The sequence below is a fragment of the Stenella coeruleoalba genome (assembly GCF_951394435.1).
Source record: "Stenella coeruleoalba genome assembly, chromosome: 2".
In the NCBI taxonomy this organism is placed as follows: domain Eukaryota; kingdom Metazoa; phylum Chordata; class Mammalia; order Artiodactyla; family Delphinidae; genus Stenella; species Stenella coeruleoalba.
In genome coordinates this window covers 118249113-118268656 of record NC_137147.1, presented here as the reverse complement: position 1 = coordinate 118268656, position 19544 = coordinate 118249113, and the positions used below count along the sequence as shown (strand labels likewise).

Below are 19544 nucleotides of genomic sequence, written 5' to 3'. Positions count from 1 at the left end.
AAAAGAGAAAGGTGGACTCTAATCCAGCCAAGGAACTAAGAAAACCAGTGTGGGTAGGAGACTTCTGAAAGCTCTGAAGGAGGTTAGAATTAATTTGGATAGAAACTGGGGAGAAAGTATTTACAGGGAAAAGAATAATCCGAATGAATATTGACCTGGCATAATGTAATTGGCACCATTACCTTGACTTGTGAGAGGTTACAGAGGCCTCAGCTTGGGCGGTGGCTTGGGTGGTCGCACATGGAAATGTACAAAACATAAACGGACAAGATAATGTGTCAACACTGATCTACCAGATTTTATGGGTTGGGAGATGGTGATAAAAGCACGAGGAATGAAAAAAGGGATGCCAAGGGCCTCCCAGCCCATAAGATGCCTGTGCCAATAAGGAATAACAAAGCTAGAAGGAGACTGTGGGGTTAGGGGTCCTGCACACATGGAGGGAAAGATAATGCTGAATTTCCGAACTGCTGAGGAAGAGATGCCTGTAAGACACCAAGCAGGACTGGAAGAACCAGGAGAGCTTGGCCAGACTTCAACATTCCTACTAAATTATCTTTAATCATCACACTGTGAAACCATAATCCATAAATTTTATCTAAAGCATCCCCAAATCTTTCATACGAGTTTGACTACTTGTACGAATCTTAACATTTCACTTGCAGATAGCATTCATTTTTAACGTCCCATGCCTACTTAATTAACAACTGCTTTCCATACAGTTTGTTAAAGGTTCATTCTGTCCTTGCTCTTGCATCCCAGTTACTGTTTGTGTCCTAAACTTAATGCTGAAAATTCCAGTCGGACTACAGAAGAGATAAGTCTAACTAATGATGCCTTCTTTTCAGGCGAATTATTTCATTTTGAAATTCTATTGCAAGAGAATAACAATAAAGTATTGGTTCCACTTTTAAATAAATAAGGGGTTATTTTGCTGCTGAAAGTTTTCATTCAAATGACTGATCAGATCTCACGTGTCTGTTTAAAAATGTCTGACTTAGGTCCTTACAAAATGACAGACTATGATAAACTAGATGGTAGTTGGGAGTGAGACAATGAGGCATTGTTTACACAGAAGATTAACTGGTTTAACAAAAGAGGTTCTTGGGTATCTATTGTATGTACAACTCAGAGATTTACTGGAGCTTTTATAATTTCTGCAAGGTTCTTTTTCAGCCAGCTTCATTAACTTGAAGTAAATCAAATCATGCAGAAATCTGGCTCAGCCAGAAAGCAACCCAGGAAGATAGAATATGAAGAAAAACAGACACAGGATGATAAGGTTTAGAATCTTTGGCATTTTTCATAAACATTTTGTTTGAAGATTATTAAATTACAACCCAGAGAGAGAGGGAGGAAAAAAAAAAAAAAACAGTAAAACTCACTATTAGATCTTTTTACCTCAACTTTTCTTTACAATACATATATATATATTATATATATATAAATCTGCACATACAAAGTACGTGTCAACAAAATACAGTCTTTACAACTTAAACATTATTTGAACAGAAAGGTATTTGTATACATTTTATATATGCATAAAAATTGGGATTTTTACTTGGAGGGGGTTACAGTGAAACGATGAAGGCTGATATACTCAAAAAGACTTTGGGGGGGTACTTTTCTGGGAATGGGGTTCTGAGATATATTTTTATTATGTGTAGCCTATTTTGCTCAGGAACAAAAGATCCATTTGGATTGCTACAGCATTTTCACTTTCTTAAAAACGCAGGCAAATGAAGGGAGTATGACAATCAGATAAGCAGCCTCGTACATTGGTCCCTTGCTGCTCAGCCTTTATCTTTCAAAACACTTCTCAGAATTCATTCATTCATTCCCCTCCCCCTCTTTCTCAAGCTATAATATTGAGATTTTACTTGGGAGATAAGCAAAAAGTCAAGTCAGAAGAAATGGCTATTTGAGGCAACCACATACTTTCAGGAAACCTTCAGGTTTGGGGTGAATGATCCCTTGGGGCCTTCCTGGGACATCCATTGCCAGCAACGGACCATGATGCAGGCTGGCATCCAGCACCAAGCAGCTTACTGAAATTTTACATATAGGTCTTTGGTAATTAAAGCTGAAAGATCCCTAAAGAATTGGGCTAATCCTGGTAATAATTTTAAAAAATCTATTTATAATATATATTATTTGGGTGGATGGTGACTATCTATCAAGGACTTGTTAACTCAGAGAAGAAAACGGACTCATGAACAATCATCTGAAAGGAGTGTAGGGGTGGGGAGTGAAAATAACTGAATCTTAATGAGAATCTGTTGGATGTGTGAAAACGAGTTCAAAGTCATGCTCGAATCCAAGTGGCCTCCTGGCTGTTCTCAAGGAGGGTGCTCAGACCCATGGAAGCCTTGCTTTATCTCCTACTTGAGAAGGGATGTTAGTCTTTTACCATCTCTGGGTTGTTCCCTTTTGCTGGGCTGACTCAAGATGCAACCAGGACACCCCTGCACACGGATGCACACACATGTGCGTGCATCTGTGCCACGAAGAAGGGGGAGGATACAGACAGGGCTCCACACAGCACGCATTTCAGACTGACACCACGGATACCACTGAACGAGAGAGGATATTGGTCTAATCAGCCCAACACGGAATCGGGTGCTGGCGTCCAAGGTCGGTGTGTGTCCTAGAGTGTGCTGCGCTTCTTCCGAAGGGGGCTCTGGCTGCTGCCGGGCTTCAACTCTGCATACTGCACCTGTGAAAACAGACAGACGTGACACTGGCAGTTAGGTAACCCTAGCTCACCACAGTGTGCTAATGGCTCCCCGAGGACACACCAAGGCAAAGGAAGGAAGGTTCAAAGGTAATGAATCATTTTCTAAACACAGGAACATGGAGGGATTAATTGCAGGAAGGATTTGAAGAGTCATGCATCATTTCTTGAAACCAAAATATTAAAAGCAGATTTTTCTAATGAGATGCATGGGTTTCTGGGTTTCTACCTGCTCTCGGCACTGCTAGATGGTTTTAGTTCTGTGTATGCCCGTGTTCAACCAGAAAAGAGCTTAATAACAGCCTCTTGGGAATGTTTATCTTAGTATATGATACAGCAACTTACTAAGAATTATTCATTTAGAAATATCTAAAATCTTGGGGAAAAAAATCTCTGCCAATTACATACATTTCTTTTGCCAGAGGGGGGAGAGATGTTGAAATTAACGCTGGCCCCAGACTAATAAAGATTTCTCTTATAAATGAATTTCATTTACAGTGTAATGGCTAAAACATCTGTGACAAATATAAGCACGTGGGGAGTCCCCAGTGGCAAACTGTCTACTGTGTTATCAGCAAGTGCTCTTGGAGATACACGGAGATCTTGCTAGCTTACTGTACATCTTCCTCAAATGCTGTTTTGTTGTATCCCTCTGTATTCACGCCAACTCCAACTGGATGACCTCGCTCAGGGCTGGTGCCCAAACTGTGCACAGATAATCCTTAGCGGGGGCTTGATGGGAATTTCCATTCTTCAAGGATGCAGGCACGAACTCATATTGTGACTCAAGTGATGGTATGTTGCAGTCGTATTGCTTTGGTGTGTGGGCTTTGATAGGCTGATGGTGGAATGGCTTTATTTAAAGTATTGTATTACAGACCACATGTGCTCACTGAGTATTTGTGCCAAACTCCCCAAGGACATCCTACCCCATCACATAAACTGAGCTACACTTGGTGGAAAGCAGATATGTGAAAAAAGCATGCTTTCTTTAGAGTGTCTTGTGAAGGTCCCCTAGGGGATGACACGCCTGCCAATCTTCAAGGCCAAACAAACAGGGGCCAAGTTACTATTTTACAATCATGCAATGCAATGTTAACAAGGAAATTCATATTTATAGAATGCATTTTAATAGATAATTATAACATTAAATGAAGGTTAAAAGATAAAGCATCACAAGATCTATTTTAATCTCTAGAAGTTGGAAGAGGAAAGAAACTCTCTGGGGCCTTTCAGCCTTACGTCTCCGCAATCCACCCGGAGCTGCTGGGAAATGAATTATGGTACAGTGGCCCAGAAATTGATACTTGATTTGGGATTCTCTCAGACAATAAAAGATTGTGTCTTTGATCGTCATGATGGCATTTCATGCCACGGTCTCCCCATCTACCTATTCTATGATTTCTCTTCTCCATTAGAGAGGTCTTTGCCTGCCCTCCCGCCTCTGGATTTATAGCAGCCTGATCTGCAGGGGCCTGAATTAGGCTGCTCTATGGACTTTCCAGTATTGTTGCCTTGGTTAACCTCTGTGTATCCAAAGAAAAGGGACACTACTGGACTAAGTGACCATTACCTGTGAATAATACTTCTGACTGATCTCAAATTATTGCATGCTGTCTCTGCCTCTATGTGTATTAGAGTAAGTGGGGGCTTTGCCCTCAGCATCTTTAAGTCTTCAAAGGGAAAGGGATAGGAGGGTGGCCTAGGAGATAATCGGGGCAAAGAAGAATCAAAAGGGTAATCCTCTTGCCCCCTACTTCCCGTAGAATGCCTGCCATCCGGAAGAGGAGGAAAATAAGCAGGCCTCCCCCAGCTCTGGATCTCACGCTCTCCTACTCGCTGAGCCCATCTTATCCTCTTTGGGAAGGCAAACGATCAGAAAAGGGACAAACCTCACTGCACTACAGCCTCACAGTGTGAGTTCCAGATCATTCTTAAGTAGCTCTTTTTCAGGATAATTTTCCCCAATCATCTCATGCTTCTGGACAAAGGTTTTCTTGCCACCTCTTTGCAAGGCTGGCCTCTTTAAGGATTTTCTGATTCGCTATCTCAATGACTCACACAAGCACAGCCCTGTGCTCCTCTGGCTCTGAGGCAGGCCAGACTTCAGGGTCGGGGCCCCTGTTGGGGGTGAGCGTTCATTACATACCTTTTGAACATCAGACGGTACTCTGGAGAGGAAGTCTAGTAGCTCATTATTGTCGATGGCGTAGGGATTTCGAAACTTCTTAGTAAATTTATTTATGCCTGAAAAACAGAAATATCGGGAGATCTCTGTCTGTCTGCTGATGTCTCTCTATCCATCTATCTATCTTTAAAAACTCACCTGACTGGGAGAGGGGAAGCAATCACAAGTAAAAATTAGTGTGAAAACAATTACTGGACCTCAAGTCATGCACACGTTGCTGTCATGTGGAATCATTCACAAATGTCTCTTCTTGGAGGAAGGAAAGGGGGATCATTGGAGAGGGGCTTTGCCTTCTTCAGCTGTGAAAATCCCATTACAATTCCATCAGCAGGGCGGCAGAAACACACACTAAAACTGTGGAGCTCACTGGTTTTTTGGACGACACTGATTAACAGCCTCCTCTGCTAGGAAAATGAATGTCCCAGATGGGAAAAGGCCTTCACTAGCCCAAACAAGTCTCTGCTTGGGAGCTCTGGACCAAACCTAGCAGCGGGAGGTGGAGGGTGGGAGTTGTTTTTCTGTTGTTAAAAAGAACCCACAAGAAATCTATCTCCCGCCCCCCCCGTCCAACTCATTTTCACAGGTTTCTCTTCTCTCACTGCAGAACAGAACTTGACATGTTGATTTTACTTTGATGCTGCAGGAAACTGTGAAAAGTTATTATTGGAAAATTATCTTACTGTGGTTGCTAGCTTAATTTATGGACCGTGGCACTGGTGCGAGGGTTTGGCTGGGCCATGAAGTCGGTGCTGATTTAGGACAATGGTAATTAGAAGGGGGTGTGACGTTTAACTTGTCCTTGGTGGCGGCACCTTGGGCACGTGGGCACGTCCAGGACAAGCTCTGCCCACGGTTCCCTCTTCAGAGGGAGGCGCCCCTCCACCAGCTTTTGTCTCCTACTCTGCTCCTAGGAGCTTTTTGGAGGTGTGTGTGCCTGTAGCCAGAGTTTATAAACGTGGTCTTTTCACTAAATGTCAACCCTTTGTGCCGAGTCTTAGAAGCAGAAGGTGGCCTTCTGAAGTTTGCCCACAGAGTGCTTGTTTATTAAGGACCATATCTGAAGTCCTTGTCAATCTCCGTGATGCTGAATGTTCACGTTGGTGGTACCCTGACTGGCTCTTACTCTGAAGGCAAGGTAATATTTACCTGTTCAATAGTCTACAACACAGTAGAGGTTTGATGTTTTTCTTCTCTCATTAAATATTATTTTGCCTTCATCTAAGAACTGGACTTTCGGCATGCCATTACACCTGACACAATGCCAAACTCCTGGTAGTTTCTTTAGAGAGGGTCGGGTTCACATCTGCTTGGCAAATGGGACCTGGCCATGTTCATAAGTCAAGGGTGCTTGTTGACTGGGCTGGGGAAGACTTCCTGCAAATAGCCCACTTTTTCTCAAGTCAAAGCCACTCTATGCCTTTCTTCCCTCTACCTCCACAGGCAGCTTCATGTTTCTAGCTAAAATTTCCCCCAGTGTTCCTTTAAAATACTCTCCACTGTGTTATTCTAAAGACATTTAATTGTAGCATGGGCTTTCTGGCAAAAGAAAACAGACAAGGCAAAATGATGAAGGGAGACAAAGACATATTGAGGAAAGATATATCTTCTATTGTTAATTATATATAGTGTGCGCATCTGGAGTCTTTACAATGAACAGCCAGGCAGGGATAATATCACAGCCGATCAAAACACTGCATTCTTAGTCACTGAGTAGATTATAAACCTGCCCAGTAGCTCAAATGCACCAATAAGGGCAGAAGAAGTCCACAAAGCACTCCGACAGTCTATGTTTGAAAAACTTTGTTAGAATAAAAATTATAAGGAACTCAGATTGTGTGCTTCAAAAGCACATCTTGTTTTTTCTAAGATGTCACAGGCTCAAATGTCAGTAATTCCACCATATTATCTATAGTGTAAAATCAAGTGTCAAGAGGGGATCATAGAGCCTGTGGTCATCTTTAAAGGGCAACTGGGCAAGGAACAAGGGTTTCGAAACAAGAATAGCTGGGTTCCAGTTCTGGCCTCACCATGTGCTATTAGCTGTAGTTTCAGACAAATTACTTAACCTCCCTGAACCTTATATTTCTTATATTAAAATTTGAATAATAAAGACCTATATTATATAGTTCCTTGGGTTGAAGGGAGAATCACATTGGACAACAAAGGCAAGAGGATTCTACAATCTGAAATTCCACCACAATGAAGGGGGCTACCATCATTACTGTAGATGTCAATAAGCCAAGAAAACAAAGCAGGCGGTGATGGAAGAGTCTTTATACTGGCAGGTATGTGACTACATACCAAATTTGGAAGTTGTGGGTTTCTCCAGTAGCATGCTAGATGTACCTTTAGATTTTTTCACCTAAACGATACAGATAGAGCATATCTGCCGTAAATTTTTATGGTTTTTTTTTAGCCAAAGAAAGAAAGTGGGATTTCAATCCCAAGGGATTAACATTTGGGAAAGACACTATAATTTAATGATGATAGATTGAATAGATCAGTGGATTGGAATGAGCCCTCTGGTTAAAAAAATAAATCACTCGGAGAAAGAGAGAGGAAAAATCGCATGGCTGCTTTGCACATATGGTCACTAGGGAATAGACACTTGAAACTGAATTAGAACACTTTATGAGTGACTGGCATGTAGCCCTAACTGCAAAATACTGGTGGGGATGGGCGAGATGGGGCAGAGGGTCCCTGCTTGCTCCTGTATCAAACACTAAGTGTCTTCCATGTGATATATATTGCACTATCAAATGGAGGTACAAAGTTAAATAGTCACAGTTTCTTTCAAGCAGCTCAAAATCTGGCTTGGAGAGTTTGTAATCTACCTGGGAAATCAGAAGTGGCTAAGATCAGAACTGAAAAAGTATAATTAGAGCATCTATGATGAAGAACAGAATGGAAGGAATATGGAAACCTCTCAAAAGGTACAGAAAACCTCCATGGGATCTAATCCTCAAAGGTGCCTTGCCTTCTAGAAACACATACAACAAACAAATGACCAAAATTCAGTAGATACAGTTTTCTAGAGAAAATTCCAGACATCCCTCCTAAACCACTTCTAACTTAATTTTCATAATTACACTCCCAAATAAGAGAGGTGGTGAGCTCAGAAAATGCCATCTATGTAGATCACAGGTATTAAACTTGCAGACTCATCCACTTATAAAATATTTGCCAAGTACCCACTAAAGATCTATTACCTATATGTAGCTGCACTAGGAATTATACGGTTAAAGAGGAAAGAAAGTATCTCACCATTTAAAACCTTACAATAAAGTTGGTGAGTCAAGGAATATTCCCCACAGCCATCATGAAATTAGGCTGCTTTCATAGACTTATGTTAAATAATTATGCTACTTAATAAATACTTATACAAAAATGTTATTTGGATGTAAAGAATAGGGAAATACAGAACACAGAGTTAAAAAATTTTGCTCCAAAAGGTTAAAAAACATCACACACAAAAATTTAAGGATCTTATCCACCACTTCAGGACTCAATGAAAATGAGTAACTTAGGATAAGAAATAGTCTTTTGATGCTTAATATGGTTAAAAGGAAAATTAGAAATTTAAGACGTATAAAGTTGTCTTCTTCTACGTGATAAATTCTCTGCCAAGAATACGATCATGTAAGAGACGTGCAAAGGAAAGTCCTGGATCTGTGCTAGCTAATAACTAACTTGTCTTGGAAAAGAATAAATCCTAACAGAATGGCAGAATATATTCCATGATGGTATGGCAGGTTTTACATGATGAGAAGAGGCAACAGGTCATGTGATAAGTCAAGGCTTATCCATGGTAAGCTCATCAATAAACTATAAACCTCTGTCTAAAACTAAAGAATGAGACACAGAACATAAAGATCAAAGGGTTATTTTCATCCAGGAGAGCATCTTAAACTCCATGCTATTTCATAATTTCATCCGTAAGTTGAACAATAAATAGAACAATGTCTCATTAAGTAGATGCAAAAAGTTGGTGTTGAAAAGCTGCCAAGAACTTGGAGGATAAGAGGAGAAGTCGAAGGGATGTGGGGTAAATTGAAAGATGGATTGGAATCCCAATACTGACAATCTAAGGAAGAAACATAGTATAGTCTTCTTTCTGGAGGGAGAGATGCAGAAAAGCAAATCAAGTATATACCAGAAGGATGAAGAAATCATGTGCAACAGTGTTTAACAAGCTGACCGTCAACTCACACCAACTTTTTAAAAAGAGCAAAACACTGGCCAAATGCTTATAATTCTGGATCAAGTTCTTGTTAGGGTTCGACAACAGTTTTAAGATCTGTGTTTTAAATGTGATCAGCAAATGGATTGAGAAACTAACACTTAACGAAAAACAAGAAAGAATGAGATGATTCAATCTATACAGATAACATTCAGTATATGAGTATTCAGGGAAATGCTTTTATAAAATATGTATTCCTTCTTAATCAATGGGCCCCTGAAAAGCTCCATGCTCTCCTTCCTAAAGGTCAAATATGGGCCAATGTGCTGAAACTGAAAAACACAACAGAAAAACAAACAAAAACTAAGCATGGATATGAGACGACTTTCTCCAAGAGTAAGAGTCATGAAGTATTAAAATGGACCCCTGAAGAGGGAGTTAGAATATCTTTTCCTTTTCTAGGGCTTGTTACAAAGGAGACAGACTTTATGTAATAGGATTTTCACCTCCTGGATAAAATACAGAATGGATTATGAATGGATTATGCTCTCTCAAAATCACTCTATTTCTGAAATGTTATGAGTTATTCCATTTTTCCCATGACTTTTCCCATTTCTGAATGTCTAGTTTGGCCCTTCTCATCAGCAGGATTCTGCCTGGGTTCTCTTTGGAAATGGTCTACATTTAATGGTTTTAGAAATATTATAGCTCCCCCTCACCCTGGCATTTGCAGGCTTTCAGCTTTTGCTTACAGATGAATGCATCTCAACACAGTCACCTACATTTGGAACTTCTCTGAACCTCTCTTAACATCTGAAGATCCCTAGAAGTAACTACGGTTAAGAACTGAGCAGTGGTCACAGGAGCTGAGCAATGGAAAACGAAAACTGATAGATTCTTCCAGAAAAGTGTTGATTGCTTCTCCAATTAACTAACTGCAATGCACTCTCCTTATATCAACCCAACGCCCACCCAGCAACAGACACAAATATTCACGAAGTTGCTTGTAATTTTTCCAATTGCTAGCTTGAGTAGGAAATCAAGTCCTGACATTATTTCCAGTTTGCTGTTTTTGTTTCTACTTTTTTTAAAAGCAGCTAAACTTTATATAGGCTCACCATCTCCCCTGGTAAATAATAGCTTTTTCTTTCCTTTCAGGCACTGGTTAGGTAGTCACTGAGGGTCCCTCCCTTTCACCTCACTGCTTCTGGATTTAAGTATTGGGTTAGGTTATTTTTTTCCTTCCAGGGGAGATAAAGTGTCAGGAGCAGGCTAGCAGTGGCTAGATCTACTTTTACATAATATAAAGGGCAAGATGCAGGTGTTTGCTCACTCTGAATAACAGTGTTTCCTGAAAGTTACTGGGCCACAGCAGTATATTATTCAAGAGTATTTATGACTCTGAAAGCCCAAAGGGAAATAGCATGCACAATCACATTTTTATTTGATTGCAATTATGCAAGCGGCCTATAAATATCTATGCTAATCGTTCATGTAACTGGCCTTTTCAGGGAGGTCCTGGAAGTTTTTGTTCCCCCAATACTTTTCTTAATCTCATGTTTAATTGCCAACAAGAGCACATTTAAAGTTTATAGCCACACTTTAAAAATGAGTTATTGGTTCTTACCTGGAATTGATTGCTAGCAAAAGGACCGTGCCAAACTTACCCCAGATTAAAATGATGTACCGCAGTGGAATGAAATACAAAGTGATGGTGGCGACTGCCAGTATCAAACAGGCCAGGAAGGAAAGGAATGGGACCGTCCAGTTAAACGTGCTGTAGACAAACCACATACATGTCATTTTCTCTGAGGCTCAAGAACAGCTGTAGATTCATTTTGCCATGTTTACTTCTTAGTTTATACACATGAGAAAGGTCTATTGGAAATGTTTCTTCTCAAAACTTGGAGATAAAATCTGCCAAACTGATTGGGCAGTAGAAAAACATTCTTGAGGAGAAAGTCACAAGACCAACTGCCATTCGGCTTGTCAGAATCTTGGTGACTTTGCCTTCCTGGAACCGACAGTACTGAAGAGACTTTGGCTCTCCAAAGTGATTAAACACTGCAATACTGTTATGTGGCTCCGTGCATGCAGAGCTTCAAAACGAAAGGTGAGTCAGGTCACTTCAAAGTCAATATTTCTCTCTCAATTAACACATGGTTGCCAGTAAATATTGAGAAAAGGGAGGATATTAGTACAGTGCTTTTGCATTTTTCTAATAACTTATATTTAGAATTTCCAGACTCACTGACTCCAGAAGGTTCATAATGCCCTGAAATGGGCTGGGGAGCATCTGGCTATAAACTATTACACCACCAACCCATAGACAATGTAGGGAATGTTGCCGTACATTATTTTCACAAGGCCCTTGGCTCCTTTTGTTCTATCTATTGCCTGCTTTGACTTGAGATCTAGAATATGGGATGTAGAACTGAATATACTATGGAAATCCTTGCACAATCCTAGAAAGTGATCATTAAATCCAGTGCCCTGATGAGAGCTCATGAGTGTCTGGGGCATTTCTTCTTCTGGGCCTTCATCTTTACTGAGATGAAAGATTTATTTCTGTTGTCTGTTTTTTTGGTGGGGTGGGTGTTAGGGGATTTGGGAAGAGCAGCTCATAATAGTTATTGGGCATTTAATATGTGCCACTGTCCTAAGATTTTTTTTTTATATATTTAGATTGTAATGCTCACAAGTAAGGATTATCCCCCTTTTACAGATGAGCAAATCAAGCCTGAAATTAGGAGTTTGGTGTTAACATATACACACTACTATATATAAAATAGTTCAACAACAAGGACCTACTCTATAACACAGGGAACTATACTCAGTATCTTATAATAACCTATAATGGAAAAGAATCTGAAAAAGAATATATATATATATATATATATATATATACACACACACACACACACACACATATACATACACAACACTGTAAATTAACTATACTTCAATAACAAATTTAAAAATATAAGAGCAATCCAGTTATACCTCACTCTATTGTTAAAAATTGTTATTAATATTTTAAATCTTTGCCTATGGAGAGATACAATATTATGTACACATGTGTGTGTATTTAATGTCTCACTTCTTTAAAATATAAGCAAAGGTGAATGCATTTTAATATGACCGTTGGTCATTTTAATGTGTTTCTTAGTGATATCTAGCTTATTTTCTTGCCAGAGGCAACTATTTAGGGAAGTGCTTAAGAAAATTGATTTTATAAGCAAACTGACATGGGTTTGAGTTCAAGCTCTACCTCTAAAAGTTGAGTGACTAGAGGAAAGTGTTTCAATCAGTCTGAACAATAATTTATTCTCTAAAGAATGGGAATAATAATAATACCTATAGCATAGAGTTTTGCTAGAATTTAACAGGTACTTGCATTTACAATAGCTCTGGTAACACGTGAAAGATGGTTAGCTTAGTTTTCATATTAAATTTTTATCTTAAGTTTTGTTTCCAAAAAAAAAAAAAAGTTAGCTCTGCTTCTAGCACACTTGTAAAAACTCAAAAAAAAAAAAAAGGAAAGACGTTACTATTTGTCTATCCCCACCCCCCTTGATGTTTTCTTCAAATAAAATCTCTTTGGATACTAAAGAAATCGGTCCTTTGTCATATTTGTTGCAAACATTTTCCCAGTTTGTTGCTTTCTTGTCTTTTAAAAAAATCTTGTTTATAATTTTTTAAAGATAAAAATTATGTATTTTACATGACTAAATTCATCAATTTTTTCCCTGTTGATTTTTAGATTTGGTATTTCTTGTAAAAGACTTTCCCTAGTCAAGTGACTTGACATCAAGAATTTGAATAATCAATATTTCCCCCACTCCTTTATCATATTGCTTTCTATGTTATTTTAAATGTCTACATATTTGTAGTTCCATTCCTGACTATTCTCTTCCATAGACGAATTTGTAGTAGAACTTTTTAGTAGGCAACCTCACAATATTTGAGAAAATGTTATGGATGCCACAATTGCCCCTGTTATGCCAGGGCAAGAAATTTAACCTGCAAATATCTTTGCACAAGGACACAGGGATAGTACATGAATGTGTGATGCAGTATGGTTTGCAGTAGTTAAAAAAGAAAATAGCTTCAGTATCATCAATAAGATAATATCTAAATAAAATAGATATCTAAACTTATCTAAATAGAGAGGAAAAACTAAATAGATTTACATTCTGCAATACAATACAGCTTTAAAAAACAATGAGAATATGAAAAGAACACCCACACAAACACCTTTGCCCTCAACACAGAGGCTCAAAGCTAGATACAGTGAAAACCTAAGTTTCAGAAATATGTAAGTATGTATATATATACACACACACACACATACTGAGAAAACCTCTGGAGGATATACTCCAAACTGTGAATGATAGCTCAATATGATGGGGGGAGAGGGAAAGAAAGAGGGAAGATGGAGCTACAGAGAATAATGGGAAGCTTTCTGTTTGATTACTTTTATAATGGATGTATATCACATAATCAAAATAAATAAAAATATAAAATCAATAAATTAAAACTGAAATAAACAAGTAAAAACAAATACCAATCTGTGTGCCCTATTTCTGTTTTTGTTGTTGTTGTTGCTTTTTAAAGCAGCGACATAGTAAGTGTCAGATCCTGGATGCCAATCCACAGGTAGGTAGCAACGAACCCATCTCCTTTCCATTAGGTGAGCCTAAGCAATGTACTCTACTTCTCTGTGGTTTAATTTTCCCATCTGTAAAGTGGGAATAATGACTTTCTACTTTATAGAGATGCTGAGGGGATTCAATGAATTAATAAATGTAAACCCCTTAAAAACAATATCTGGCACATAGTAATTATTCAGTAAGTGTTACTTAGCCTCATTTTTCTTGTTTTTATTGCACAAAAGTGACATAAATATGAAAAAAGCTAATTATATCAGGTAGCCTTTTGAAGATAATAAAAACTATGGAAAATGCATGGAACTACTTTTTATAAAGAAATATACATTATGGCTCCTTTTCTAAAAATAGCAAACCTGCCTTTAAAAAAAGTTAAATAATAGCTAAATAATTTTTAATACCCTGAAAAAAAAGAGAAGGCCACCATTAGGCTGACGTAAAAATAAGAAAACATCAGAGTATAAAATATATTGCAAGAATTCTGGAGATTACCAACCTCCAAAGTCAATTTCACTCTAATAATTTCTGCCAAATATTGAAATTTTGAACTCCTGCATCTGTTACCTGCATGGGGGGCAGAAGATAAAGCCTAGGGCCTCCACAAAGGAAGATTCAAGTAGAAGAACACTGCATAAAATTTACATTTTCAGGGTAAGGATGAATTGAGAGAGACAGACAGAAAGACAGAGACAAAAAGGAAGAAAGGAAGGGAGGGACAAATCCACCATATATAAGTGGATGCAAAGAACTCTCTTGTGTGTCACGATGCTAGTGCCAGGATTTATCATCTGAGTTTATGCTACCAGTATACTCTGAAAAGCCTCAGCAAAAAATTTAATTAAAAAAAGAGATCCCAGGTTGAGTCACCCCAAAGTGACTCGAGCAATAATCCTCTCTAAGGAAATGCACTATCAACTCAGATATCTGAGTATGCCTCACACACACACAAATCCAAGGAATATGAGTTCATAATTAAAACTGCAAAATATAAAAGGACACACAGCATCATGAATAAGAGCCAGCAGAAGTAACAGCAAAATCCCAAACAAAAGTCTTCAAATACAGAAAGCAAACACAACGTGTTAAATAATAATGTTTAATAATTTAAAAGTCAAAAAACAGAGGCTTAAAAATATAGTCAAGGAAGAGATGATGAAAATGACCAAGAAGGTTTGAAAACAAAGCAAGGAGAACTTTAAAAAGATATGCAGTGATTAAAGTTAAGACCCCCCAGGCTTCCCTGGTGGCACAGTGGTTGAGAGTCCGCCTGCCAATGCAGGAGACACCGGTTCGTACCCTGGTCCAGGAAGATCCCACATGCCGCGGAGCGGCTGGGCCCGTGAGCCATGGCCGCTGAGCCTGCATGTCCGGAGCCTGTGCTCTGCAACAGGAGAGGCCACAGCAGTGAGAGGCCCACGAACCGCAAACAAACAAACAAACAAATAAACAAAAAGTTAAGACCCCCATGCATGGATTAAACTGGATTTTAAATATCAGAGGAAATAAGGTTATGCAAGATAGTCCAAAGAAAGTACTTAGAAGGCATCACAAAGAGCAAAAAGATAGAAGATGTCAAAGAGAAGAGACATGGAACATAGATTAATTGACTGAATTGACTGGGAAGATGATAATAGTAACAATTAATATTAGACTGTGGTAATAAGCCATGCTGTAAACTCTAGGGTAACAACAACAACAGCAACAAAATGGCAAAAGGGTGCTTATATATAGAGGAAAATAGAAGAAAATTACAGAAAATAATGAAAAAAACCCAAATAACAGAGCAAGGGTAAAAAAGACACAATAAAAACCACAGATTTAAATCTAAGTATATCAGTAACCACATTAAATTTGCATGCACTACATGCTGCAAGTAAAAAACAGTGACTCTCAGAAACAAGAGAGATATCTAAAACATAAACAGGTTGAAAGAAAGTGATAGAAAACTTGTATTATGAAGAAAGCACCAAAAGGAAGACGGTATAGCCACATCATTAGTTAAACAAGACATTAAGAACAATTTTTAAAATCGGTCACTTTCTACTGATTAATGATCCAATTAAACAGGAAAATACAACAATTTTAACATGTACAAACCAAATAACATAACTTCAGAATATAGAAAGCAAAACCTGATCAAACTACAAAGAGTAGACAAATCCATGACCCCAATGGAAGGTTTTAACACACATCTTTAATTAATACAAGAAGAACTAAAAATAAAGACCAGTATGAGTATAAAAGATTTGAACACCATCAACAAATTAATCAATAAATGTATATAAAATAATGCACTCAATAACCTTCTTTTCAAAAATTTATAAAAGTTGGCCATTTGTTAGAAATTAAGCAATATACTTCTTGGCAAGGAAGAAATAAAAATAGAAATTAGAAAAAAGTTTTTACTAAATGTGAATTGATAATGAGTATCAGTGCCTAAATGTTTGGCATGGAGTTAAGCATTTAGGAAACTGTAGCGCTTTAAATGCTTACGTTAGGAAAACAGAAAGATTGAAAATAAATGATCTAGTTATCCATCTTAAAGAGTTAGAATAAGAATAATAAATTAATCTGAAAGAAAGTAGAAGGAAGAAAGTAATAAAAATAAAAGTAGTAATTAATGGAAAAGAAAACAGGGAAGATTAACAAAGGCAAATGATGGTTCTTGCTAAAGACTAACGATTGATAAGTGACTGTCAAGAAGAAAGAAGGGAAAACACAATTTTGAGCATAAAAAAGTGAACAATGCTACAGATTCTACTGTCATCAAAGATAGTAAGAGGATTTTATAAACAACTTCATGTCAAAAAGTAGAAAATTTAAATGAAATGGAAAAACTCTTAGAAAATGACAACTTACAGAAACAGATATGAGAAGAAATAGAATAGCTGAACAGATCTCTATATATACTACAGAAACTGAATATTTAATTAAAATCTTCCCTGAAAGAAAACTCCAGGCCCAGATACTTCACTAGAAAATTATATAAAATCTTAAAGGAAGTAATTACAACAGGCTTACACAGACTCTTCCAGATAATGGTAAAGAGAGAACACTGCCCACCTATTGTATGAGTCTAGAATAACCTTCACACCATAAAGAATTTTCAAGAACAGAAAACTATATATCAAATCTCACTGATGGTCACAGCTGCAAAAATCCTAGGCAAAAAAATTGTAAATAAAATCCCAGCATATATAAAGAGATTGGATAGCATGATGAAGCTGAGTTTATTCCAGAAATGTAAGATTGGTTTAATATTTGAAAATCAATCATAATAATATACCACATTAACAAAAATAGGAGAAAACAAAAACAACCATAAGGTTATCTCAATGAATGCAGAAAAATGTTTGACAAAACTCAACCTACATTCACGATAAAAACTCTCAGCAAACTAGGAATAAAAGGGAAATTCCTTAAGCTAATAACGCACCTTTACAAAAACCTATAGAAAACAACATTCTTAAGGGTAAAATGTTGCAAGCTTTCTGTCTGAGATCATGTATGAGAAAGGAATGTTCACCAACACCAATTCTGTTCAACACTGTACTGGAGCTACTAGCCAGTACAATAAAGCAAGAAAACAAAGTAAAATGTATAAGGACTGAAAAATAAGAAAGAAAAAAAAATATTCCTAGATGATATGTTTATATAATACAACAACCAGAATAATAATTTTCATATAAAAATTAAGATAATTAAGTTTATCAAGGTTGATAGATTCAAAGTCAATGTAGGAATATTAATTTCACTTTTATATCCCAGTAACAAACAGGTAGAGATGAAATCTGAAAAAAAAGATACCCTTTAAAATAGCATGAAACCGGGCTTCCCTGGTGGCACAGTGGTTGAGAGTTCGCCTGCCGATGCAGGGGACACGGGTTCGTGCCCCGGTCCAGGAAGATCCCACATGCCGCAGAGCGGCTGGGCCCGTGAGCCATGGCCGCTGAGCCTGTAAGTCCGGAGCCTGTGCTCCGCAATGGGAGAGGCCACAACAGTGAGAGGCCCGCGTAACGCAAAAACAAACAAACAAACAAACAAAAATTGCATGAAACCAATCAAATACTTCAGACTATATCTCACAAAAATGTGTCAAATTTTTATACATAAAACTCTCAAATACTGAGGTAAATTAACGATGATCTAAGTAGATGAAGGAATATATTACATTCATATGTTAGAAAACATAAATTTTAACAAGATGTCATTTTTTTCCCAATTAATGCAATCCTTATAAAGATCTCAATGATCGTCTGCTTGTGTGCATGGTGTGTCACATGTGTTTATGTGTTGGATGCTAAAAGTGGAGATATGTACCAGACACATTCGTACACACACTGTCAGATTAGCCCTCCCAACAGCCAAGTCAGTTAAGTCATGTATTTTTCTCTTGGCAACCCACAGCTTTAGTGGTAAAATGTTTAAATGTTCCACAGTTTTTTAAAAATTTAAGACACAGAGGAAGAAGGTCAAAGCAATTTACCAAAAATAATACTCATAATAGTTAATATTTTTATGTGATTACTAAAGGCCATCCACGGGTTTAAACTCTTTATAGGCACTAATTCATCCAGGAATGTTATGAAGTAGGAATTATTATTATGCCCATTCTACAGATGAGAACTTGAGTCAGAAAAGGTAATAATGGGCCCCAATCACTTACTCCAGTATAAGTGGCAGAACTGGGATCTGAATCCAGAGAGTTGGCTCAAGAGCCTACACTCACTGTCTGTATAGTAGACATTTCAGAAAATGTAAGATGGCACATTTTACTCATTTAATCCACTGAATATTCCTGCTTGTAAGACTGAGGACTTAGTTCAAAGATACTGGCACTAACACTCAAAAACTTACTAGACCATCACTCCAGTTACCATGGAGTATCTTGTCTTTCACAGAATGCCCAAGATTGAAGAACTCTGATAAATCAAAGCTTTCCATCTCAAAATTAAACAATTTGTTAAATATTTTCATAGAAATCCCCGGACTTCCTGACTTGGCAGCTCCCTAAATTCTAAATAGGGAATCCCTGACTCAAACCTTTCAATGAATGAAAAAATCCAAGGAATCCCCATTCATTCATTCAACTCTTCAGGTTTACTAACACATCCTAAGAATGTCTTTGACAAAATTTCAAAACAAAACCCAGAAATTACTGTGATCACATCCAGTAAGGTGGGTAAAACTCCATCCTAGAGTTTCTCTCCCAAATGGGTGCCCCACTAGTTGACCTTTGTGTCAATGAAGTCATTATTTTCCTCATTTCCTAGGCATGGAAAAATGAAGTCCTCTGACTCTTCTACCCATGGAAACAGAAACGAGGGTCATAAAATCCTGTAGACCATTCTTTCGTGATTTACCCACATGATGCTTTCCTTCATACATGCGTGGTATTCACCACAGTTTGTGAACTCTCTCCTCACAACTGGCCTCCTGTCCTCACCTTGGTCTTTCTGCCTTCATTCTCTGTCCCTTAAACATGTAACTTTAGATAAAATATAAGATCCATCAATCTATCATTCCCCACGTGCTCACCATCATTCAAACTTCACTTATCCTGCTTTCTCATCTTCGTTGCTTAATATTTCATAATATTACTTCAAAGAAGTTCTTCTTCCTAGGAGTGTGCCTTCTAAGCCTTACTCCGGAACATTTGCAGGGATGACTCCCCTGTCCTAGGTCTACCTTAATTTCATTACCTCCTCTGTGGAGATTTCCCTCACCACTCAAGGACACAAGTGTTGGAGCCACCACTCTATCATCACAGGA

General features: G+C 37.9%; 1 protein-coding gene across 7 annotated transcripts in view; it reads right to left on the bottom strand.

The window, feature by feature from the left end:
- Positions 1–982: 982 nt before the first annotated feature.
- MCTP2 (multiple C2 and transmembrane domain containing 2) overlaps positions 983–19544 on the bottom strand; it is a 251996-nt gene continuing 233434 nt past the window's right edge. For 6 of the 7 annotated variants that reach the window (XM_079914836.1, XM_079914835.1, XM_079914838.1 and 3 more), the window contains 2 exons: positions 10770–10879; positions 4564–4981 (listed from right to left, as the gene is read on the bottom strand). In XM_079914836.1, the coding sequence (XP_079770962.1) occupies positions 4779–4981; positions 10770–10879 (313 nt within the window). In that variant the 3' untranslated portion in view covers positions 4564–4778. Of the gene's footprint in view, positions 2717–4563; positions 4982–10769; positions 10880–19544 lie in introns of those variants that run through there. The other variant, XM_079914839.1, reaches the window with a different exon arrangement.